Genomic DNA, 27,054 nt, shown 5'->3' with positions numbered 1-27,054 from the left:
GGGATACAGGACCAACTCAACTCCTGCTCCAGGCCAAAGACTATCAGACTATTTACAGACTCTCCAGCCACTTACTGGGCACACCACCCTAGGAATGGGCCTCCATATATTCTGCTTTTCCTCCCACTGTGATTCCAGAGCCCTCTAGAACAGAGGTTCTCAACTCCTGTACTCAGGACCCACTAACAGGCCAGATTTGAAGTATTACTTTGGGGAGATGCAGACTAGAATACTGCAATCACTGAGCAGGAAATTATATCACTAGCATGTATTTCAGTTATCTTGCAAACCTGGCCTGTTAGTGGGTCCTGAGTACAGAAGTTGAGAACCACTGCTCTAAAATGCAGGAAAAAATAATCAAACCAGTAGCCTGTGAAACACTGAGCAGACTAAGGCCTGGTTCACACCTATGCAGGTTGCAGTTTGCATATTCCAGGTGCATTTTGTGTTTTTCAATACACGTTTTTGATCCATTGAAGTCTATGGAACCAAAAAACAGAAGAAAGTCCCTGGCCCTTTCCATAAAATGCATAGATGTGGACTACATCCATAGGAAACCATGATAAATGGACTGTAGTGTGTTCTGCATAGGTGTGAACCAGGCCTAAAGCAATCAACAACTGCTTCGCTGGCTGCAGAGGAGCCAAACTAAATTTACCTAGCATTCTTTACTCTAACCAGGAAGGTGCTACAAATGAAAAGTTGAATTTACTCACTACAGCCTCACCACCCACCCAGTGAATGTATCTCCTTTCTTATCTTCTGCTGCCCACATGTAGCAGTATGGGCATCTGAAAAACACAGTACACAACCCAGCTGGTTGTAAGCAGGCATTGGTGAGCATCAGTATGTGACCATGTTTGACCAATTAAACTCCCAGAGCTGTCCTGGAGAAAAAAGCGTGCTGAAGAGCACGGCTTCCAAATGCCTAGACCATTAAATCAACGTGAGTAGTGAAAGATAGTCATCCAAGGACGTAAGTGCAGTGGGAACTGTGTTGTGAGTTAGTTCACCTTTTTGTGCTTTGTGAAGGTGAACTAGCCCGTTAAAAGCCAGGTGCTGAGGTCTAGACACCAATGCTCAAAGCAAAAGTTTATCTTATGTGCAAATCAAAAAGAGGGGGAAACACTGCGCTTCCTAAACGAGTCACAAAAAATTGTGATATAACACAAAACAGCAGCTAACATACAAACAAACTAAGTCAAAATAACAGATGGTAACAAACAATGTAGCGCTACATTGTTTGTTACCAAAAGTTTATCTTAACCTGTAGCCAGTTTCCGAAAGAAGCAGTGACGTTATCAGAGTTTTTCTCCAAGAAGCTTCGCTCACCTTGCTTCCTCCTCCACCAGAACATCCATTTTGTGTTTACATTAGAGATTAGAGGGGTGTTAAGTTGTAGCGCTCATATGGCAACGCATTTCAGGGAATTCCTCTGGGTGTAGCTGCAGTTTTTTTCAACCTACAGGACTGGCTGGGGATTTTTTTCGCAAAAGCATGATGATAAGTGTTTAATTTACCAGTGGGCTTAACATTATTTTTAATGATGATATTATTTTTGCATGATAATTCTGGGGATCCTGGGAACTCCAACTTGAAAGTGTTTTCCAAAATGCTTGAGTGGGTCCGTTGCTGCTCTGTCAATTAGCATCCAGGAAGCAGTTCTCGACTCACACTAGCAGCCCTGCTAAGGGCCACAGATGGTTGCTAGAGATGAACATCTTGTAGAGGATGTTAATGCACAAGATCAGATCATTATAAATTGTTCTTCCTTGATCGTAAGTATTCATACAGTTGGTCCATCAAGTCTGACCTTTTTTTTAACAGTTTTTTTTGTCTTGGCATAGCTTTCTTGCTCACCCTCTGAGAAAGTATTTAAAACGCCATGATCTGCATTTTTTTTTTTTATATTTTCTTTTTTTAAACTGGCGCCTTTAAGATGCCAGTAATCCGGGAAGTGATGTCATGACATTGCTTCCTGGTTACTAGATCCAAGACCTGAACGAAAGCACTGTCTTTTTTGGTTCTTCGGCCTGCCGGCAGATGTGCCGGCTGGTTGCTTGGGCCTCCCGGTGGACCGGAAGAGCCTGGGCGAGTGGCGGAAGGACGTCCCCTCCTGCTGCTTGTAATAACAGCCGAGCGACTGCTCAGCCGCATCGGGTGTTATTACAATAAGGCTGACCGTCCACTCTAAAGAACAGCTGCATGCATCACCCCAGTGAAACCCCTTGAAGCAATATCTGTAATATCAGTTTTTTTTTTGAAATATCAGTCACAAAACTGTGTATATCAGCCGCACCAATAATCAGTCGATCCATAATGCTTGGCTTTAAAAAGATTGATAAAAGACCTTGATTTTATTAATGATGTGCTGATCATCCCTGCTTACCGATGCCTAAAAATACTTGTTCCCATTATGATTACCTACTAACTGATTATTTTAGAGTCCTTGACCCCAGAAGTATAAAGAACGAGAAAGTCAGAAATCCTAATCTGCATCTTTTTTTGCATTAGTGGCTCAATTGATTTGATCTACTAAAAGGAAAATATACTGTGCACTTGCTCCAGAGCTCTGTTTTTTTGTACATGATTGGATGATAGAAACCAGCAGAACGTCCCCACATTTCAGTGCTTCCCCTCAGATAGAGCAAACGCACTTTTAAAGTGGTTGTAAACCCCATTCATGAAATCTGACATATCTGTAGTGTTTATCTCTCTCCAACGCTCTGAGTGCCATGTCTTTCTGCTGCTCTGGTCCTCTATTATTAGCATGATCACTTCTGACAAGCTCTCCGACACGGGAGATAAAAGCAAATGGAAATTTGTGCTGGGGAGAGAACTTAGAGACTGGCAGAGAGGTGGTCTGATCACAGCACAGCTCTGCAATTTCTTCGTTCCTCTGCCTATGTGGAGTGGGGGCGTGTGCCTTTCCTCCAATCAGTGCTCACACAGTGTATGCCCAGACTCACCCCCCACCGCTGAATGAGAAAAAAGGTTTGTAACACGATGCACACTTTTTAGAGAATGTAGAAAGATGAAGACAGCAGATACAGTGCCTTGCAAAAGTATTCACCCCTTTGCCATTTTTAGTGTTTTGTTGCCTCACAACCTGGAACATGGATTGTTTGAGGATTTTCATCATTTCATTTATAGAACATGCCCACAACTTTGAAGATTTTTTTTTTTTACTGTGAAGCAAACAACAAATAGGACAAAATAACAGAAAAGGTCAATGTGCATAACTATTCACCCCCCTAAAGTCAATACTTTGTAGAACCATCTTTTGCGGCTATCACAGCTCCAAGTTGCTTTGGATAAGTCTCCATGAGCTTGCCACATCTTACCACTGGGATTTTTGCCCATTCATCCTTTCAAAACTGCTCCAGCTCCTTCATGTTGGATGGTTTGCGCTTGTGAACAGAAATTTTTAAGTATGACCACAGATTTTCTATTGAATTGAGGTTTGGGCTTTGACTAGGCCAAACACATTTACGATTCCCCTTAAACTACTCAATTGTTGCTTTAGCAGTGTGTTTGGGGTGATTGTCCTGCTGGAAGGTGAACCTCCATCCTAGCCTCAAATCACACACAGAGTGGTACAGGTTTTGCTCAAGAATATCCCTGTATTTAGCACCATCCATCTTTCCCTAAACTCTGACCAGTTTCCTAGTCCCGACTGCTTAAAAACATCCCCACACCATGATGCTGCCACTACCATATTTCACTGTGGGGATGGTGTTCTTTTGGTGTTGTGATGTGTTGGGTTGGCGCCAGATATAGCGTTTTCTTTGATGGGCAAAAAGTTTAATTTTAGTCTCATCAGACCAGAGCATCTTCCTCCATACATTTTGGGAGTCTCCACATGCCTTTTTGCAAACTCAAAACGTGACATTTTGTTTTTTGGTGAAAGTAATGACTTTCTTCTGGCCACTATGCCATAAAGCCCAACTCTATGGAGAGTACGGCTTATTGTCGTCCTATGTACAGATACTCCAGTCTCTGCTGTGGAACTCTGAAGCTCCTCTCCCTGCCCAGTCCATGAGTTTTGGTGTGTGGCCGTCTCTTACTCTTTCCCTTTGGTTATGATAGATTTGATGGTGCTCCTAGGGATCAAAGATTTGGATATATTTTATTTATAACCTAACCCTGACTTGTACTTCTCAACAACATTGTTCCTTACTTGTTTGGAGAGCTCCTTGGTCGTCATAGCAGTGTTTAGTTGCCTCGTGCTTAAGTGTTGCAGCCGCTGGGGCCTTTTATGTAGACAGCCCTTCCCATTTGGGTATACTATTATATGATTTTTTTTTATTTATTTTTTTTTGCACCTCAACTTGTCTTGTCCTTTCAAAAAAAGAGTGTATATGTAATGACAGATCATGTGACACTTAGATTGCACACAGGTGGACATCATTTCACTAATTACGGGACATCTGAATGTAATTGGTTGTACCAGAGCTTTTTATGGGCTTCGTAAGAAAGCAGGTGAATACATGACAAATATCAGTTTATTTCTGAAAAATAATTTTATGTATATAGTTTTACTTCACCAACTTAGACTATTGTGTTCTGATCCATCACACATAATTCAGATTAAAAAGAACATTGAACTAAAGGCTATAATATAACAAAATAGATAAAAAGCCAAGGAGGGGCGAATACTTTTGCAAGGCACTGTATGCATGAATGTAGGGAGATCTGTTTCAGACCTGTGCATCATCTGAAGCTGTTCTCTTCACTGGGTATATGTGAGAGTTTACATCCACTTTAAGTGCACAGTAAATTAAACCCAATGTATTCAAGGTAGAGGGTAACCATGACAGTCTGCCAACTAGAATTTTCAGAATATGTCAGCAATTGCAGCCTTCTCGTTTCTGTTTTGACAGGTTTACGTTCAAAGTAACAATATATTTATAGCACAATATCCTTCCATTTTATATAATAAAATAGATTTTCTATAGCAAGACAGTTGGTTTATACCAGCTAGTGCTTTAAGAACTTCAGACTGTCACATGAAAAAAATACATCTATTAAGTACAAACCTGAAAAAAAAAAAAAAAAAAAAAAAAGACATTACAACATTAGCTTTTTTTAGTTGAGCTGTGTGCTTTCTGTATGCTGCTTAGTTGCCCATGTTAGGCAAAGTAACAGGTGCATTTTAGTGTAGACACCCGCAAAACGATGTACTTCCACTCTGATCTTTTTTTTTTTTTGGTCGTCTATTTTTTCCTCCACCATGGGTGAAAGGAAAGAAAAATCACTCAACTTCCCCATCAACACTGGCTGCATCAAGCCTGGAACACACTTTTCATTCAACTCAAAAAAAAAAACCATCAGCTCTAGTTGGAGCCACTGTACTAACTATACAAATACCGCAATCTCCACTGCTGAGGCATTGGGTTCTGACAGGGGGGACACGCCCCTCCACCAGAGCACTCCAATCACCGATTTCCGTACCTTGCTGAGAGCGCTGATCGGGAGTCGGACAGCTGCTGGTTTGTCAGCATGCTTGGCCAGATTCTGTCGGACAGAATTCACATGGGCTGAAATGGGAGGGGAGGGGGTTAGATCCAGCAGGCAGGTTAGCACCCAAGTGGATCGACTTGGCTACAAGCAGTCTATTTAAGCCAAAATGTGATAACTACCTTATAAATATTGGTTACTTGTCCCCATTTACATAGCATCAAATGAAAATAATTAAGAATGGCAGCATACATTTTTTTAGAGTTTTTTTTTTTTCTGGAATCTCCAGTAAGGAAAATCCAAGGGTGCTGGGACACATCATTTACTTTGGCTGTACTGTGCTGATGGATTTCATTTAATCAGTTGTAAAGTAGATGCAAACAATGGCTTTGCCCTCAAAAAGTAAAAAATGTAAGTAGGGTATACTTTACTTTTTTTTTTTTTCTTCAACTAGTGGGTTAAACAAAACAAACAAAAAACACACCTCGACAGATCCCCAGCTCGACACAAACGATGCTCTTGCAATCAAGCGTACACAACCATTGGCTGAAAGCGCTGGTCAAATAATCCATATGTATCCACCACTTTGAGGCCCTGTAAGCCATTTTTCATGAAATGGTTGCTTACCTTGTTCTTCTGCCTCCTTGTATCATCTGCGAGCCCCTGAACCTCTTTGTTGGAAACGAGCAGTACAAGTTAGTTGAGGTTGTGTGCACTGCTCCATGAGCAATAGAAGTTACTTTGCGTTAAGAATACAGAGAATTTAGTGTCATTTTAACCACTGGGCACTTAAACCCCCTTCCTAACCAGACCAATTTTCAGCTTTCAGTGCTCTCACATTTTGAATAACAATTAGTCATACAACAGTGTACTTATATGAAATTTTTGTCCTTTATTCTCCCCCCCCCCCCCACACAAATTGAGCTTTCTTTTGGTGGTATTTAATCACCGCTGTTTTTTTTTTTTTGTGCTATAAAAGAAAAAAAAGAAATAAAGCATTTTTCTTCGTGTCTGTTATAAAATTTTTCAAATTAGTAATTTTTCTTCATATATTTTGGCCAAAATTTATACTGCTACATATCTTTGGTAAAAATAACCCAAATCGGTGTATATTATTTGGTCTTTGTGAAAGTTAGAGTCCACAAGCTATGGTGACAATCTCTGAAAATTGATCACACCTGATGTACTGACGGCCTATCTCGTTTCTTGAGACCCTAACATGCCAGGGCAAATACCCCCCAAATGACCCTTTTTGGAAAGTAGACATTCCAAGGTATTTAGTTAGAGGCATGGTGAGTTTTTTTTAAGTTGTATTTTTTTTTCCCCCCACAATTCTTTGCAAAATCATTTTATTTTTTTGTCTTTTCATAAAATTGTTATATTAGCAGGTTCTCTCACACACAGCATATGCATACCACAAATTACACCCCAAAACACATGCCAATATTCCTCCCGAGTATGGCGATAGCTCATGTGAGACTTTTACACACCGTGGCCACACACAGAGGCCCAACATGCAGGGAGCGCCATCAGGCATTCTTGGAGCATAAATTACACACATCATTTTTTAACTACCTCTTACACTTTTGAAGGCCCTGGAGCACCAGGACAATGGAAATGCCCCAAAAATTACTAAATTTTGGAAAAAAAACAACCAAATGTATAATCTATGAGGCATATCGAGCCTTTTTAACATGTCATTTTTTTTCTACAAGTTTTTGGAAAATGTGTAAAGAAAATTAATTTATTATTATTATTTTTTTTTTAACACGTTGTCCATTTACACAAAGTTTCCAACACATAGCATGTACATACCAAAAAGTACACCCCAAAATAGATTTTCCTACTCCTGAGTACAACGATACCACACGCGTGAGACCACTGAGTGGCCACATACAGAAGACCAGCATGCAGGGAGCACAGTCAGTCTAATATGACTACCTATTTTTAACTTTTGTGAGGCACTATAGTGGCATGGATGAGCATGAATGGAGATGGATGAGCCATCGATGGGGATGGCTGAACATGAATGAGTATGGCTGAGTGCAGATGGGTAGGGCCGAGTACAGATGGGTATGCAAAGTATGAATGGCCGAGTATGGATGGATGGCTGAGTATGCCGAGTATGCTCAGTATGGATGGCTGAGCATGTATGGATGAGTATTGCTGGGTATGGCTAATTATGGATGGGGGTGGATGGGATGGCTGAGCATAGATGGATGAATGGCTGAGAATGCATGGATGTATAGATGAGTATGCTCAGTATGGATGGATGGATGGATGGGTGAGCATGTATGGATGAGTATTGCTGGGTATGGCCAATTATGGATGGGGGTGGATGGGATGGCTGAGCATGGATGGACGGATGGATGATTATGATGAGCATGGATGGCTGAGTATGCATGGCTGAGCATGAATGGATGGATGGATGAGTATGCAGAGTATGGATGGATGAGTATGCAGTGTATGGATGGGTGAGCATGGATGGATGAGTATGCAGAGTATGGATGGGTGAGCATGGATGAGTATGCAGAGTATGGATGGATGGGTATGCTGAGCATGGATGGATGGATGAGTATGCAGAGTATGGATGGGTGAGCATGGATGAGTATGCAGAGTATGGATGGATGGGTATGCTGAGCATGGATGGATGGCTGGATGAGACTGCAATGGGTACATATCAGCGCTTTAGGCACTACACATCCAGCTCATAGCACTGCTGCCACCAATCAATCCCCTCGCACTGTACCAATAGGTACGAGGAGGGGAGAGGAACCAGACGCAATGCCGGTTTGTTTACAAGTGATCGATCCATCACTTGACGGAGTGATCATGTGGTAAACAGCCGATATCAGCGCCCGTTTACCGTGATACAGACCCAGCAGTCACGGATGTTGTCGGGGGCGCATGAGAGCTGGATTCTGAGAGGACATCAATGTATGCCCTCCCAGAGTTATCCGACCGCGCTGCAGCCGTCGTGCGACTATAGCGCGGTTGGCAATCGGTTAAAGTTAACCTCTTCCCGCTAGCTATATGCAGCCTCTTGGTGGGTGGGCTTTAATAAACACACAGGAGGGCACAAACACCTCGTCCATTACCACTGACAAACTTATTTTGTATACCAAGACAAATGGATACTCACAAGTTGCTAAAAGCTGACACATTTTTGGGGGGGGGGGGGCAGAGCTCTGAGGATGGGAGACTGTGGTTCCCCCGAAATGCATCAGCCATCTAATCAGGTTGGTCCTATGATGGACACATCGCATTCTGCTGGAGTTTGATATTTATGCATACTGCTTTTATCTTCTTGTGAGTATCCATTTGTCTTGGTATACGCAATAAGTTTATCAATAGTAATGCACGAGGTGTTTGCACCTTTCCTGTGTGTCTTTACTGTGCATCAAAGATTTACCAGTCTGAGGAGGGCTGCACCCCAATGGGGCACTGCTTATTGAAGCATAATGGGGAAAAAAAAAAAAAAACACTGAATCTAGCGCTGGAGTGTTCTTGAGAATTTTGAGTGAGCTTTAATGCCGTAAGGCAGCCCTATGTATAAACATTTTTTGTGCTGAGAGTGGGCGCCCTGTTCGCTCCCAGCACAGAGACTAGCGGGTACTAGAAAGCTCCCAATTGGGAACTTTCTGATTATGTGACCACTGTGACAGCCAAACACATGATCAAAATGCCCTACCCCCAGCATTTAAAACCTGTTAAAGGGTTGGGAGGCAGTGACGGAAAGGGGTTAATTATACAGTTCTACACTGCTGCTGTATATTGTAAGATATCAGGAAATGAATGAAGACCTCTAAAGTTACTAATATTACTTGCATTTACCAATGACCTATAATTGGGTTTGGCAACTGTTTTACCAGAAAAATATATATTTTTTTATATTATTTTGATCTAAATAAAACTTCTTAAAGAGTAAAAATGCTTTTTGTAGTCTGGATACATCTGTTCCTTATTTATGCATGCAGGAAACAAAAATTTGTTTGCATATAAAATGAAGGCAATCTAAGAAAGTACACATAATACCTACATTAGCATTTAAGTTGTACCTTTCATCTGACAAAACAGAAGCATTCTGAATAAAAAGAAAAAAAAAAAAAAAAAAAAACTCATCTTTTATTATAACAGGAAAGCTGTTGTATATATTCTGTGGAGACTGGAAACTTCTCTGTGACGCACACAAGAATCAGACATTCTTTACATTTGAGAACAGTGTGAGTCAGTGACGTAGTCAGACAGACTATCCCTCTTCAGTTTGGCAGATCAGTGGAACGGGGTTAAAGTGTAAAATCCTAGTGTGCATATTTAATATAGCAAAAAAAAAAAAAAAAATAACTATACCTTTTAAGAACCAAAAGCACTACCTTAGAGTTGTAAAGGCAGAAGTTTTTTTTTTTTTTATCTTAATGCATTAGGTGGGAAAAAAAACAAAACAAAAAAAACACATCACACTTTTGTATGTAGCAGCCTCTCCAGCACCCCCTAAGAGCCCATTCACACAGGGGCAACTCCTGATCCGACTTCAGGTCGCCCCAAGTCGCCTCAGGTCGGACAACATTTAAAAAGCAATGTAAGTGAATGAGAGCCGTCTTAATGCACACTACTGAAGTCGCTCCGACTTCAGAAAAGGTTCCTGTACTACTTCTATCCGACTTGTAGGCGACTGGTACCCATTGATTTCAATGGAGATCGCCTCCAAGTCGGATCTCCGTTTATACGGAGGCGACTTTGACAGAATTATCAGCTCTCAAGAGGGAACTCCACGGCAAATTTCTGAAAAAAATTTGGCGTGGGTTCCCCCTCCGAGAGCATACCAGGCCCTTAGGTCTGGTATGGATTCCAAGGGGAACCCCCCTACGCCGAAAAAACGGCGTGGGGGTCCCCCCCAGATCCACACCAGACCCTTATCCGAGCACGCTACCCGGCCGGCCAGGAAAGGGGGTGGGGACGAGCGGGCGGCCCCCCCCCCCCTCCTGAGCCGTACCAGGCCGCGTGCCCTCAACATGGGGGGGTGCCTTGGGGGAGGGGGGGGCGTGCGGCCCCCCCACCCCAAAGCACCTTGTCCCCATGTTGATGAGGACAAGGGCCTCTTCCCGACAACCCTAGCCGTTGGTTGTTGGGGTCTGCGGGCGGGGGGCTTATCGGAATCCGGGAGCCCCCTTTAATAAGGGGAGCCCCCGGATACCGGCCCCCCACCCTATGTGAATGAGTATGGGGTACAATGTACCCCTACCCATTCACCTGTGGAAAAAAAGTAAAAAAAAAAAAAAAAAAACACAACACAGGGAAAAAATATTTTATTGCACAGCTCCGGGGGTCTTCCGTCTTCGGGGGTCTTCTCGCCGGACTCCTCCGCTATCTTCTTGTAGCTCTTTTACTAGCGGAGGAGTCCGGCTTTCTTCCTCCCCGCCGCCGGCCTCTTCTCCCGACTTCGGGGGTCTTGTCCCCCTCTTCGGTTCTTCTGCCGGGCCACCGCGCCTTCTTATAGCTCTTTTACAGGCGGTGGCCCGGTCTTCTGTCGTCGTCGTCGTCGCCGCCGCCGCCGCCGCCTTCCGTTCTTCTTCTTCTCCAGGAGATGTTGACACGACGCTCTCTCCGGCCGGAATGCCAGAGCCGCCCTGCGCTGCCACTTATATAGGGACAATGGGGCGGTGTCACATGGGTTGATGTCACATGGGTTGGTCACATGGGTTGATGTCACATGGTGACCCCGCCCCCCTTACCATGTGACATCAACCCATGTGACCAACCCATGTGACATCAACCCATGTGACACCGCCCCATTGTCCCTATATAAGTGGAAGCGCAGGGCGGCTCTGGCATTCCGGCCGGAGAGAGCGTCGTGTCAACATCTCCTGGAGAAGAAGAAGAAGAAGAAGAACGGAAGGCGGCGGCGACGACGACGACAGAAGACCGGGCCACCGCCTGTAAAAGAGCTATAAGAAGGCGCGGTGGCCCGGCAGAAGAACTGAAGAGGGGGACAAGACCCCCGAAGTCGGGAGAAGAGGCCGGCGGCGGGGAGGAAGAAAGCCGGACTCCTCCGCTAGTAAAAGAGCTACAAGAAGATAGCGGAGGAGTCCGGCGAGAAGACCCCCGAAGACGGAAGACCCCCGGAGCTGTGCAATAAAATATTTTTTCCCTGTGTTGTGTTTTTTTTTTGTACTTTTTTTCCACAGGTGAATGGGTAGGGGTACATTGTACCCCATACTCATTCACATAGGGTGGGGGGCCGGTATCCGGGGGCTCCCCTTATTAAAGGGGGCTCCCGGATTCCGATAAGCCCCCCGCCCGCAGACCCCGACAACCAACGGCCAGGGTTGTCGGGAAGAGGCCCTTGTCCTCATCGACATGGGGACAAGGTGCTTTGGGGTGGGGGGGCCGCGCGCCCCCCCTCCCCCAAGGCACCCCCCCATGTTGAGGGCACGCGGCCTGGTACGGCTCAGGAGGGGGGGGGCCGCCCGCTCGTCCCCACCCCCTTTCCTGGCCGGCCGGGTAGCGTGCTCGGATAAGGGTCTGGTGTGGATCTGGGGGGGAACCCCACGCCGTTTTTTCGGCGTAGGGGGTTCCCCTTGGAATCCATACCAGACCTAAGGGCCTGGTATGCTCTCGGAGGGGGAACCCACGCCAAATTTTTTTCAGAAATTTGCCGTGGAGTTCCCCCTTGAGCTCATTCTCTGCTTGGCCTCGGCAAAAGTCGCCTGGCCTGGGGCGACTTGAAGTCGGGCTTGAAGTAATCACAAGTCGTTTTGAAGTCGTCCCAAGTCGCGCTGTGATCTTAACTCAAGTCGTGTCCAAGTTGCCTGACTCAAGTCGCCTACAAGTCGTGTTGCCCCTGTGTGAATGGGCTCTAATACTTACCTGAGCCCCATCTCTCTCTCCAGCGATATCCACTAGTGTCTAAGCCATCCAGGACACTCCTTATTGGTTGAGACCCAGCAGGGGCGTCATTGGCTCCCATGGCTGTGTTAAATACCACCAAAAGAAAGCCCCATTTGTGTGAAAAAAAAAAAAAAAAAAAATAGTCAGTGTGAGAGCACCAAAAGCTGAAAATTAGTCTGGTTAGGAAGGGGATTTAAGTGCCCAGTGGTTAAAGCAATCGTAAAGGCTTGTTAACCACTTAAGGACCGCCGTATTGGCATTGTACATCATCGCAATGGCACAGGCAGGCACAAGCACGTACATGTACGTGCCTGCCTTCCAGCGGGTGGGGGGTCCGATCGGACCCCCTCCCGCTGGATACGGCGGTCCGTTTCCCTCCAGGAGCGATCCGTGATGAGGGGGTGGCCGTTGGTTTCTGGCCACCCCCTCTGGATCGCTCCTGACCAATGACGAACTTCCTCCCACTGTGTATTGTTTACACAGGAAGGAGGAAGTGATGTCATTCTCCTCGGGGCGGTCTTTTTGACCGGACTACGAGGAGAAGACTAAAAGTAAGTGCACCAAAACACTACACTGACACATAGGTACACAAACCCCCCCCCCACCCAAGTGCAGTATCGATCCATCACTGTCACTTACAAAACACTAAATGCATAACTGCCGCGATCGCAGAGTCAGGCCTGATCCCTGCGATCGCAAACAGTTTTTTTGGTAGCATTTTATATTTAAATCCGGAAGGCAGTGCTTGGTTTTTGGGGTCCCGTACGTGGCTAGGCTCCCAAAAAGTCCCCCACATGTGGTATCCCCGTACCCGGGAGAAGCAGCAGAATTTATTTTGGGGTGTAATTTGACTTATGCCCATAGCATGTGTGAGCAATATATCATTTAGTGACAACTTTGTGCAAAAAAAAAAAAAAAGTTTGTAATATTCCCGCAACTTGTGGCAAAATATAAAATATTCCATGGACTCAACATGCCTCTCAGTAAATAGCTTGGGGTGTCTACTTTCCAAAATGGGGTAATTTTGGGGGGTTTTGTGCCATTTTGGCATTTTATGGCCTTCGAAACTGTGATGGGTAGTGAGGAGTCAAATCAAAAATTTGCACCCTTAGAAATCCTGAAGGTGGTGATTGGTCTTCGGGGTGCCGTGCGCGACTAGACTCCCAAAAAGTCCCACACATGTGGTATCCCCATACTCGGGAAAAGTAGCGGAATATATTTTGGGGTGCAATTCCACATATAACCATGGCATGTGTGAGCAATATATCATTTAGTGACAACTTTTTGTAAAATATATATATATTTTTTTGTCATTATTCAATCCCTTAGGACAAAAAAAATAAATATTCAATGGGCTCAACATACCCATCAGCAATTTCCTTGGGGTGTCTACTTTCCAAAATGGGGTCATTTGGGGGGGGGGGGGGGGGGTTTGTACTGCCCTGCCATTTTAGCACCTCAAGAAATGAGATCGGCAGTCATAAATTAAAAGCTGTGTAAATTCCAGAAAATGTACTCTAGTTTGTAGACGCTATAACTTTTTCGCAAACCAAAAAATATACGCTTATTGACATTTTTTTTGAATAAATTTTGCCCTCAATGTATGACTAAAATTTAGTTTATTCGATTTTTCTTATAACAAAAAGAAGAAAATATATTTTTTTTTCAAAATTTTCGCTCTTTTTCCATTTATATCGCAAAAAATAAAAATCGCAGAGGCAATCAAATACCATCAAAAGAAAGCTCTATTTGTGGGAAGAAAAGGACGCAAATTTCGTTTGGGTGCAATATTGCATGACCGCGCAATTACCAGTTAAAGCAGCGCAGTGCGAAATTGGAAAAAGACCTCTGGTCCTAAAGGTGTTTATTGGTCCGGGGCTGTAGTGGTTAAACAAAAAAAAAAAATAAAAAAATAAAAATAAAAAAATCACAAGTACACCACAAAGTAGTTATAGATTTTTACTGGGTCACATCTAAACCAATGCAAGTCTTTATAATACATGATTAAACTTTATACAATCCCAAACAGCCACAATTATGACACTAAATAAGGCCTTTATATGTATCCACAGTGTTATCCATTCACAATTTGTACTACATATCATTAAATTGCAGTTGCATTCATTATTGAAACTTGAAGCCAACCTAAACTGAAGGACAGGCAACTTAAAGAAAAAAAAATGCATATATAAAAAGACCAAAAAAAGTTAAAAAATGCTTTTGTAAACTAATTGAAAAAATATTTCCAAAAATTTGCAGAATCATGCAGCTTGTCTGCAAACAATTTAAAAAAAAAAAAAAAAAAAAAAAAAAAAAAAGAAATACAAAAGTTCTGTTAGAATGAACATAATGTTTAAGTCAGTGAGGTCTACAGAACGTTGCCTTGTACTTAAAAACAAGGTTTCAAACGAACATTTGAAATGCTCTGTACCAGAAACTGAACTGACTGGCCAGCTAGTTGTATTATAGTGGTACTAGAACGTGAAGAGCATTACCCAAATCAACACATTGTAGCAATAGCCTACTGTTACAGTGATAAAACTAAATTGGTAAAATAATAAACTACAAAAAAAAAAAAAAAATTGGCAAGTTATACAATCTAGCCTAAGAAGAAAAAACAAAACAAAGGGCCCACTTTGGAATATGTGGAATCCAGCCCAGTGTGTCCAAAGGGGCTGCCTGAAAACCCCCCACTGACTTGAATGAAAGATTTTGGCCAAGGAAGCTTGTTCTGTCAGTTTAGAGTCCAGCATGCTGTTGCTCAGCAACAGAAAACAAAGATTTAATATTCCCTTTTTAGCACATGTAGAAAGAAGTAAAGAACAGCAGCTACAGACACACTAGTGTTCGGCTGCACCTTTTTGCAAAACTGTCAATTTCTTTTTAAGAAAATATTGTTTGGATGACATTGCAAATATGTACACCAGTAAAAAGGGCAATCATACTACTACTGTACATAACTGCCCAAAAAACAAAAAAAAAGCAAACAATCTGGCTGGATCAAGTCATTTAGGTGTATATAGTGGTTTATGGTTCAGTGTATGAAATCACAGATTCTACTTCAGATTCTTAAACATTTCAGTGCTTTGTGAAGCTGCAGTGCTTCTTAGGTTGCAATAATCCCAGAGAAGCAAAAAAAAAAAAAAAGGGAATATTTAAATGTGTTTGGCAACAAAATTCTGCTCACTTGATATGCTTTGCATTCCATAAGACAGGAATTGACTGATCACAGAAGGTTTGATCAGATTTTGTAAAAAAGCCTATGTGGATCAAAAAGCGATAAACAAGTGTCTCTGGGCACCTGGGAAACAAGAACTATCCTTACGAATAATAGAAGGGACTTTTACAATCAGTTTGTTGCCACTTAATCACACTGCTCATCTTAGATACAGTACATATGGATGAGCCATGCTGATATGATGAGCTGCTTCTTTCAAGAGCTCTTGACAAAAAAACAAAAAACAAAAAAAAAAAATACACAGATGTAGGTAAAGGACAAAAACCTGACAGCAGATTAATTTCCACATTTTAATACTGGTATAAAAACCTTCATTACTGATGTTAAAAAGGGACAGTACATCCAATGACATTTTCCTGTTATGCTGTGCTCCTTTATGACTGCCGATAAGGGTATGTTGGTTTTAGGCTTAGACCGTCAGTAAAGTTATCTGGGTGTATGCCACATGCAAAATTTGTGTACAGAGCTCTCTCGATGCCATGCAATAGTATTAAGACTTGTGATAATCGCATTGTACTCCTGACTTTATGGTGCTATAAAGGGTAACACCACTATGTGATCGCTGAAAATGGCTAAACCCACTTTGCTGGCTAAAGTACCGTTTTGAGCAATTCCATGTCATTTTAATCTGCTCTAATTTTATTGTAAAGTTCTGACATACTGTGGAACGTGCAAGGCTATAATCCAACAGAGAAGAGAACCTGAGGTATTTGCTGGTTTGTGTATAGTGGTGCTTCCCTTTAAAACAGCCTTCAATCAGTTCCAATGTCATTTTGGATTCTACGACACCTGTTTATTAAACTCTAAATACTAGCATACACCGTAGCTTCATAAAGTGACAGCACAGAAGAGATCTCAACTAATACTGTGCAAGACATTGAAGAAAAAAAAAAAAAAGGATGTAGGAAAATGTTTTAGACATGCTTTCCCCTTAAATAATTACCTGTACATCTGTTAAGGCGACCAACATAATTTGCAAAACAGACCTTCAGGTTGTATAGGACCTTTGTATGGCTCACAGTCCAGCAAAATAAAAGAAACATGATTGGATAAACTCTCTGATGGGTGGCTAGCGAGCCGCTATGCACTGCTGTAAAAGTTGTCGCAAACCTTCCGTGCCGCAGGGAGAGATTGTTTTGACCATGTAGTACTTTACAAATTTACAAGCTCTTGTGTGACAAACTGTTTTAACCGTTCAAGGTATTGTCCATACAGTTCCACATCGTTGTGTCCAGCTCCTTCCACCCACAAGGGTTCCACCGGCCTTTGACAGCGCTCGAACAGTGCCAGTCCATGGGAAAAGTCTATCACTTCATCTTCCGTGCCATGGATGATCAGCACAGGAGAGGTTATCTTGGAGATTTTATCAATGCTGTAAGGAAATAAAAGTGCATTACACGAACGTCTAGGGTAAATATTAATATATTACTTTGTTAAAAAAAAAAAAAAAAATATATATATATATATATATATATATATGAAAAGTACATGCTGTAGCCTCTTGCAATTAAATAAACCAGATTATTTTGTTTCCTCCCCCACTGTACACACTATTCTAAGATGGCGTGTACAGGCTTCCGACATGCAAGCCAAGTTCCAAGACAAATATATGCAGAGCATACCATTAGTCCCAAAAGAGAACTATAATGAAGTCACATATGCAGAAACAACCGCTGCACCCTGCCGCATAGACATGTACTTGTGGCAAATTTGCAATGCAAACTATAGAAACCAAGCAGAAATCATAAACTGCACCTCAATACTGATCATCAGTGTCTTTGGTAAACTTGTAGGAAAGCTATTCCTTTGATACAACTGTGCTTTAGTCAATCTGACATACAACCCTCCTGGTTAAAGTAACTAAAGTCAAAATGTTTTTTAGTTATTGGATAGAATGGAGAGAAGATTAGAACATCTGATGTTTTTTATTGCCGTTTGTGCACTCATTAAGGAGATTCACACCCTCTCTTTGTCCTGTTTACTATTAGTATTAAGGTCTCATGCACACTGGATGTTAAAATAACGTTATAAAAACACCAGTAGCTTTGCAGTGAGGTTTTTCAATGTTTTTGCAATAATGCTTATTGGCTTTTTTTTTTCTTTTTCAATGGATCAAAAACGTCCAAAGACGCTGGCGAGATGAGTTTTTGAGAGTTTCAGCGTTTGTCGTTAGAGCGTTTTTTACAGCTGAAAAAAAAAAAAAAATTTTTTTTTTTTATAGGTAAGCTGTTATAAAAATCCTATTTTTCCTAATGGTACATCACAGGACACAGAGCCATAGTAATTACTATGTGGGATGTCCCAGAGCAATGCCAACTAGGGGGAGGAGACACAACCAAGTAGAGCGCCATGAGATCAGAGGATTTATACTGCTGCCTGCAGTACACTGCTCCCAAAAGGCGACAGCCTGTCTTTTTACATCTACCAGATAGAATCTTGTAAATGTATGATGGATTGAAGACCAAGTTGGGGCCTTGCAGAATTGAGCCATGGAGGCTTGGTGATGCACTGCCCAGAGCACCAACAGCCCTAGAGGAGTGCGTTTTGATTAGAGAGGGTAGAACTACCTCTTTAAACCATAAGCTTGAGCGTTTACTTGTCAAAACCATTTAGAAATCGTAGCTTTCGATACTGCCTGTCCTTTTAGGACATTCAGGCAATACAAACAAAACATCAGTTTTCCAAATCAGAGCAATCACCTTTAAGAAGACATTGACTGCTCTCACCACATCAATAAAATGTAGTGATTTTTCTTCCAAAGAACAGGGTTGAAGGTAGAACAATATCCTGGTTTAGATAAAAACCTAATACTACCTTTGGTTAAAAAGTTAGGATGAGGATGCAATACTACTTTATCCTTGTGAACAATAAAAATATGGCACTTTATAAGAAAGAGCAGCAAATACTGATACCACTTTTGCAGCAGATATGTTTACCAGAAAAAAAATAGCTTCTTTGTCAAAAAAGGACCAAGGGAATATGTTGTATGGGCCCAAAAAAAGCCTGTTTAGTAATACTGACAAAACTAAATTCAAGTCCCAAAAACCGAAGATTAAGCCGTGTTACTCCCTAAATAAATTTATGAACCAAAGAATGCGAAGCAAGTGTTCCTTGAAATAATACTGATAAGGCCGAGACCTGTCTTTAGAAAGCACTCAAGGCCAGCTTTATTTCTCACCCCATCTGCAGAAAAGTCAAGGACTCTGCCTTGACTTATTTCCTGGGGTGCAGCTCCTGGTTTCACACCGGGAGACATATGTTTCCCAGACTCCATAACATATAATCATGGAGGCCGGCTCCCTTGCATTAACCAAGGTAGAAAACTACTGAACCTGACAGCCCACGCTTCTTCAGAGTGTGGGTCTCAATAGCCAAACCATTAAATTTAGAGTTTGTAAAGTAGGATGGAACTCCGGACCTTGCGAGAGAAGGTCTGGCCGTGAAGGTAGGGTCCATGGGTCCCCTACTGCCATCTCTGCATACCAAGATTTCTAGGACCCCGTCGGGGGTCACAAGAATCAACGACTTCCCTTCCTGCTTGATTCTGTGAAGTCGTGGACGCAGGCACAATAGGAGGGAATGCACAAATCAGTGAGAACCGATTCCACGGGAAAAGCAAGGCATCTGTTCCGCATGCTAGCGCATCCTTTGTTCTTGATACAAAGTTGTTGATTTCTTTGTTAAACCTGGACGCAAACAGATCTATGTCCGGGATTCCCCATCCTTGACAGGAAGATATCAGGGTGAAGGAACTATTCTCCCGGGAACAACTGCTGGTGACTCAATTAGTTCGCCTGGCAATTTACTATTTCTAGAATGAAGACTGCCGGTAGGCAAAGTACATTGTTTTCTGCCCAAGATAGGATAAGATTCACCTCTGTGCCGCCCAACTTCTTGTGCCCTCTTGGTGATTAATATAGGCCATTGCTGTGGCATAGACGGATTGAATCCTGGCAGAATCCTTAAACTGAACAGTGAGGCCCTTAGGACCAAGTACTCTACCTGAGTTTCTAAAATGTTAATGGGCAAGACCATTTTTGATCTGGGCCACTTCTCTTAGACAGCTGCCTCTTTCAGGACTGTCCCCCAACCTAAAAACAAAAAAAGGTTGGCATATGTTGTTACTATTTCCCAGGTAATGGAAGGATTCTCCCCTTTGCAGATTTTTGGATGCTAACTGTTAGAAGTTTTTGAGGTAATTAATATCTTAAAAGATAAAAGTTTCTGAAAATATATGCAAGTTATATGTTTGGTGGTAAGTGATGGTTTCTGAAGGTCACAGAACAATACAGAGTTTAGATAGGAGTGGTTTTGCTGAGTAGGTATTTCTATTTTTGAGTTACTATGTCAGAACAATGGGTGGAGTTATGCTACTTATCTATAGACTGAACCATATTGGGTATATATGCAAATGTGGGTGTTATTAGGATATGCTGACATAACATCTTGAAACAGTATAAGAATGGACTAGGGTTATAGGAAAGGGAGGATCGGTTGGAAGAGAATGGATTCTACACTTTGGAGAATGTAGATCAGATGACCCTTTCCTCCTTCTGAGGCCATCACCATGCCATATGTTACCAGATGTCAATCTTGTCTTTGCTTGTCTTTCTGAAAAATAAACCAACTATTGAACGGATGAAGGATTCTTCAATTTCTACTCCTGAAAGTACGTTTGAAATGCCTTGGATGAAAAATACATATCTCCGCTACACACCCTTTGGAGAAGGGTTACTGATTCACATATAACACAAAGACTTTGCTATTCATTAAGAAACGCCCCTGTGTGTGAGTATGTAGAGTTTCCACTAAACTACATTTACACTACATTTGTATTTACTACTCTACACTCACATTTTACACTAACCATAAACTGAGGCTCCGGCGCACCCAGCCTACAGCACCTGGTATTTGCAGGTGGTCTTTCATCCAGGTACTAACCAGGCCCGACGCTGCTTAGCCTCCAAGATCAGATGAGATCGGCCGCTAAGACACATTGGGACTGAGCAAAAGGAACGGCCTGGAATGAAGCCATCTTTCCCAATAACACAAAGTTGAATAGGAGAAATTCATCTTGCTTCGACTGCCTAATGGCGCTGTTCTTTGCCTGGGGTACGAATACCCTTTTCTGGGTGTACCTATGATCAGACCCAAGTATTTTCTTCATGGTTTTAAAGAAGATTCCTTCTAGGTTGAGAATCCGACCTAGATATTCCAGGTAATCGAATGCGGTGACCATACTTTGGTCTAAAAAAAAAAAAAAAAGATTATATTCAGGATTTTTTTCCCCGATTTTTGAGATCCAGAATGTCCATTTGAATTTAACCAAACCCCAACCTCTGCTCTTACATGGGGGCCACCATGAAAACTTTTTGCCAAAAGATGGTCCAATGCTTGAAAGATTTATTTTTCTCTAGATCCTTAAGAACGCATGATCTGAGAAAATGAGGAGACAAACTCTTGGAACTCCAGTTTGTACCTTGGAGCTATTGAGGAAGTCCCTCATTCATCTTGACACTCCTTCTACCAGATCCCTGAGACCTGCAGAAGAATTCGCCCTATTGAGCAAGCGAGGGCATCTCCTCGTAAGGAGGCTACAGTATCTTGCAGTCTTCCTCCCCCAAGACTCTTTTGTCCCTGGGTTAACCCTGAGGATTACCCTTTGAACCTGACGGCGGAAGCCTTCGTGACTGTATGGAGGCTGATGCCCCTGGCACAGCAGAAGGAGCTTTGAAATAAAAACACATTTACTCCTTGACTTAAGTGGCAAAAGGGGTGTCTTTCTTTTACTATAAATTCTTTGGATACATTATCCAAAATATCCCCAGATAGCTGTTTCACTGCAAAAAGAAGACTAGCCAGTAGCTTTTTGCATGACGCTTAGTGAAGGACGCAAGGCCTAAAGCATAGGATCTATCATAGCAACTATTGTAAACAAAGCTGCCTTCTGGACCTGCTGAGCAGGATAACCTTGAACAACTGTTTAAACTGGTCTCTCAACATTAACCAATTGCTGTCAGCGCAGGCTGAGATACTCAACCTGCCAGAGAGTTGTTTATTTTTAAATAGGAGCGCCAACCTTTTATCCATTGAATCCCTAAGTATTTGAGCATTGTCTGCCAGACCAGTCAAACTTACACACAAAGGATATAGTAGCGTTAATTGCTGGTATACCCTACTTAGTGAATTTTCGCTACCATAGGATAAAGTGTGAAAACTTTTTAGAAAAGAAAATAATGCTTATCTGGGTGATCCTCCAGATACAAAAAAACTTTCCCCAAAGAATGGACAGGGAAAAGCATGCGCAGCTTGAGGAGGCTTTAGCGAACCCAAACACTCAGTCAAGGGTACATAAATGTGGAGTGGATCATTCAACAAGAAATTGTACCTTCAATCTTACAGATTGCGAAAGCTGGCTCTCCCGCATTTGACACCTCATAAGGAGGAGTCATCAGCCTCACCACAGTCCCCTGAGAGAATTCATCTTCTCTTTCCCCTAGTTCCGCAGACTGAGGGTCCTAGGAAAATGGAAGAGAACGTGTAGCATCTTGACCACACTGGGATGCGATTGAAGTCGCTAAACTTTTTTTTTTTTTTTTTTAAACCTACCATGGCTGAGGTAAAAGCTCTTTAGTAAAATGAACAGGGGCTGCAGTATTGAAAGCAATTGCAAACATTTCATGGCCCCGATGTTCACTCTGACCAGCCACACCCCTCTCATGGGAGGATGCCATTTGTAGAGTAGGCTTTCCAGAGCTTGAGGGAGACCCTTTTAGCTCTTTTTTTTGGGGGGCATTTCAACTCCCCCTTCTGCCATAGAGGAATGCTCGTGTCACCAAACCGCTTTCATGCCCCTCTATGCTCGTGTCCCTCCACCAGCTTGCAGCAGAAATAATGGTGCTTTAAAAAACAAACATATTCCTGCGCTGGACGTTGGAGGACGCCAACACTGCGTTAAGCTCCGCCCCCTCTTTGTTTGTTTTTTTTAGTTTTCCTGCATGGGTGCGGGCCTCTGATCCTACAGGACCGACATGAGGGGAAAAAAAAATGGTGAGGAGAGAGCCTGGAAGCCAAGTAGTGGCATGCCCCCCCCCCCCATTTTTTTCTCCTGACACTTTTCCTTGTGAAGAGGGGGAGAATACAGCACAGGTGGGGGGTGCCGGGAGAAGAGAAACACGCCCCCCCCCCCGACTTACCGGAGGTCTGCTGCTGGCTGGAGAGAAAAAGCCTGCTGCTCTGAGCACAGTGTGATCTCTTGAGGCAGCATGAGAAGGTATGTGCGCGCCATACAGCCCCCAGGGGTGACACATAGGCATGACAACATTTACTAACGAAAGGAGACATTTCAGAAGAAAATTCAAATATTTCTTACAAAACCCCACTGATCTTTCCCGCCGCAGGGTTTTCTGTGGTAAAAACAGACCCAATAGTCACCCTTCAGGGTGGGTTCCGTTAAAACTTCAGGAGCCAGGGATCCTCGGGGAAACCCACAATCCTGGACCTGCAATAGCACCACCGCCAGTAAAACTATGGCCTTAATGCCAAAAGTTCTGGATCCCAGGTTCCAGCTCTCTAAAAAGAGAAGCATTTGCAAGCAAAACCTTGTTTCTTTGGACACGAGGCCCGGGTACCATTCAATTCGGCCTAAAAGACAATTAGAATGGATCCAGCTGCACGGCTAGCCCCAGCAAGGATTGCTCCAGAGGAGCTCAGCACAGCACATCTTCACTCATGACAAACATGTTAAGACACTGGTGAAAAAACTGACATACTCCCAGTAGTGGGAGGGGTTATATAGGGAGGTAACTTCCTGTTTAGAGTGTGCCAGTGTCCAGCACCTGAAGGTGGACTATAACCCACATAGTAATTACTATGGCTCTGTGTCCCATGATGTACGATTAAAGAAACTGCTGATAACAGCCCATGTGTGCATGGACACATAGGATAATACATTGGGGAGTTTATGGACTGAAGGGAAAAGGAAAAAAAATAAAATAAAAAATAAAAAAAAAAAACACATGAAGCCAAAAACAGCTTTTTTTAAAAACGTCCAAAAACATCCAGTGTGCTTGATGCCTAAAAGTGAAAGTAAAAGAAAATCCCCTGAAAAGTAAGAGTGAAAATCTTTCAATGGGGTCACTAGCTCTGGAAACCTGGGGGTCCCCAAGAATTTCCCTCAGTTTGCAGGGATTTTTGCCATGGGACATGAAGTGAAATTTCTGCAATTAAACAAATGGCGAAAAAAAAAAAAAACAAACAAAAAAACAACGTGAGATAGAGATACACACACACACACAGGTTATATTCCTCCCAATACGCTATCCAAAATTAAAGTGTTGCCCATAGTTCTACTTTAAATACTTTCCCTTCTCCTTAATCCAGCAATCTTTACTGTGTCGACCTGCCGGGTTCAACAGAACCCCTCATTTTCCACATCTTGATTAGAGTTTGAACACCGATTGGCTTTCTCAACTCCTTGGATATCTTTTTATATTCCTTTCCTGTTTTATACAGTTAAACTTCCTTTTCCCGCAGATGCTTTGACAATTCTTTTGCTTTCCCCATGACTCAGAATCCAGAAATGTCAGTGTAGCACTGGATGAGAGATGCAAGGGTCCGTCAGGAGTCCAGAAACTCATTGACCTTTTATATACACACACACACTAATTACAAGCAAATAGTTCACAGATGAGGATGGTTACCATTTTACTAGCCATTCAAACCCCTTTGTGTCAACTTAACTTATGTGCATGTTATCAGGGTCATTTAGGAAGTTTGTTGCCATTATGATTTAAAAAGAGTAAACACAGTTGATTGATAATAAATGGCTACAGCCAACCAGGGTATGTAAACTTATGAGCACAACTGTACATATAAATGTTACCTACAATTACATATCAATGCCTTGGTCCATGACTAATTACATAATACCGCTGCGATTTACTTATCAACCCAAGTGATTTACATGTAAACACAGGGTCTGCCGGAGAGTCATCTGTACATGGCAATAGGGCAGAGCTGGGCAGCAGCAACAGAACTTTACACTGAGATATCAGGACAAAGCACGGGACTAAAACTTCAAGGGATAAGGGAATTTAAACTGATATAGTTGGCAAGTATGAGGCAGCTGCTTTGGGCCCCACAACAATGATGGGGGGGGGGGCCAGAGCAGCCCTTTTTGCCTTGCCGCTCTATAATAAGTTTAGAGGTCACATTTGCCCTGGAACATACATCAGGGGGGAAGGTTAAAATAGATCAAAAAAAATTACTCACTTAGGGAATGCATCAAAACAGTAAGTTTTCTTGGTATCAGGAAACGCTACCCTCATCCCAGAGGTAAGAGGAGAATGAAGAATCACAGCAGCACTTTCATATCGAGCAGCCAGATCCACAGACGGGACAGTTCCTATACTCTGGCCGTAGATGATCACATGCTCTGGGCGTATACCATACCTAAAAAGAACAGATTCAAATTTTATTCTAAAAGAAGCTTGAGAACAACAAGGAGCACCATAAAACATAAATAAACCAAAAAAAAGTTAAAGTATAAAAAAGTAAAAATTTTTTTTTTTTTTTTACCGGTTTTGGTTAATTAGGTAATGTTTAACCCTTTCACGCCAAAGGCCCCTTTCACACTTGTGTGACTTTTCCTGCATCTTTGGACATCAGTCGCACCGCAGGATTCCCATTCGTATCTCTGCGACTTCAAAGTTGTCCCTGCACTACTCTAGTCTGACTGATGCGGGTTGAGGGCCATAGACCTCAAGTTTACACAGGCATTCTCTGAAATCGTAGCAAAACCGTGGCTGCAAAAATCGCACGACAGTGGGAAAGGGGCCCAAAACAAGTAACAGCTTTCAAAATTGCTGTGGTCCATAAAGAGTAAAAAAAAAAAAAAAAAAAAAAAAAAAAAAAAAAAAGGAAGAAGAGCTGAACTAGTTAAATTAACAGGCAAAAGCTGTTTGATTGTTTCACAAGTACTTAAAAGTTACATAAATTGCTGGTGGGGAAATAATCTGCAGTAATCATCTCAGATCTATGCATCATGCCAGCGCTATTATGTACATCACAATGAATTCAAATACTGAGTCAGCATTTAATACTTCCCTATACACTGAGTCACTTCCGTGAAAGCGTACATGTGCACACCAATGGGATGAACAATATGATCACATGCCAGTGAGGACATCTAGCATTCATAAGCTTCCTGCCCTACAAAGCATTTATATATGAGATTACTATGACTTATGACCCAGATTTCTCTTTTATCTAGCATTTGCCATTTTAAGCATTTTGTAAAGCAATGCAGTGAAACTACCTTTAGGGCTTGCTTACAACATAACCTGCACAAGTTTGTTTGTTGATGTCAAGGCAGCCCATTCATGTTAAATTGGACCTCACCGTGTCCCAAAGCACAGAAAGTCACACCTGAACTATTTTTGGAAAACATAGTACACCACTATAGCATAGGTGTGCTGTGTGTTTGAGTACAAAGAATACACACACACACACACACACCTGAATACAAGTTGCCTGATATCTTCTGTGAAGACTTGTTCTCCTCTCTGGGCAGTCTGACAAGAATGGACCAAAGAGATACAAATGTTTCTACCTATCAATGAATTGAACTCTGTGTAGGAGTTCTCAGTTTAACCATTTAAAGACTAAGGCCCCTTTCACACATGCAGGCATTATGTCCATATTTCATCCATCCATTTGCGGATGAAATATGGACATACATGCATTCCTATAGGATAGCGGGTGACTGCGGATGAACATCCGCAGACACCCGCTATTGTCCGCCTCCGCAATTGTCCGATTCTGCAGAGGGAGGAAAATCCTATTTTTCTATCCGTCTTCAGAGCGGATCGGATGAGCACGGACAGACGGTCCGTGCTCATCCGATCCCCCATAGAGAAGAATGGAGAGCTGACAGGGCGGTCCCTGCACACTGTGCAGAGACCGCCCTGTCCGCCGCCGGCTCAGCGGGGACAACAGAGCGATCCCCGCTGAGCAAGCGTATCATCACGGGGCGGATCATTACTGATCCGTGCCGTGTGAAAGGGGCCTTAATCTTTTCTGACACTTGTTGCTCACAAGTAAAAACCCCCAAAAATGATATATATATTTTTAGCAGAGACCCTAGGGATTAAAATATCGGTTGTTGCAATATTTTATGTGACACGGTATTTGCACAGAGGTCTTTCAAACGCAATTTTTTTGGAAAAAATACACTAATGATTTAAAGAAAAAAAAAAAAAAAAAAAAAAACAGTAAAGTTCGCCTTTTTTTGTTGTCCAAAATTTTTGATTACCTGTTTTTGTGTATTTAACATATAGGGTTTTTTTTGTTTGTTTTTTAATCTAAATTATACATACAAGTGAACTGATTGGAGGTTTTGTTTAATAAATGTTTAAATGTAAGAAATTTTCTGTATACTTATGGCTGCTTTCACACTGGAGAGGCCA

The 27,054-nt window shown here is 42.4% G+C and overlaps 1 protein-coding gene across 2 annotated transcripts in view; it reads right to left on the bottom strand.

The window, feature by feature from the left end:
* Positions 1 to 14,294: 14,294 nt before the first annotated feature.
* ABHD17B (abhydrolase domain containing 17B, depalmitoylase) overlaps positions 14,295 to 27,054 on the bottom strand; it is a 61,369-nt gene continuing 48,609 nt past the window's right edge. For both annotated transcript variants that reach the window (XM_077474948.1, XM_077474947.1), the window contains 2 exons: positions 24,860 to 25,039; positions 14,295 to 16,958 (listed from right to left, as the gene is read on the bottom strand). In XM_077474948.1, the coding sequence (XP_077331074.1) occupies positions 16,739 to 16,958; positions 24,860 to 25,039 (400 nt within the window). In that variant the 3' untranslated portion in view covers positions 14,295 to 16,738. The remainder of the gene's footprint in view (positions 16,959 to 24,859; positions 25,040 to 27,054) is intronic.

Source organism: Lithobates pipiens, unplaced genomic scaffold (genome assembly GCF_037356315.1).
Source record: "Lithobates pipiens isolate NorthernLeopardFrog02 unplaced genomic scaffold, aLitPip1_a1.2 Scaffold_13, whole genome shotgun sequence".
Classification (NCBI taxonomy): Eukaryota; Metazoa; Chordata; class Amphibia; order Anura; family Ranidae; genus Lithobates; species Lithobates pipiens.
This window is presented reverse-complemented; position numbering and strand designations above follow the sequence as displayed.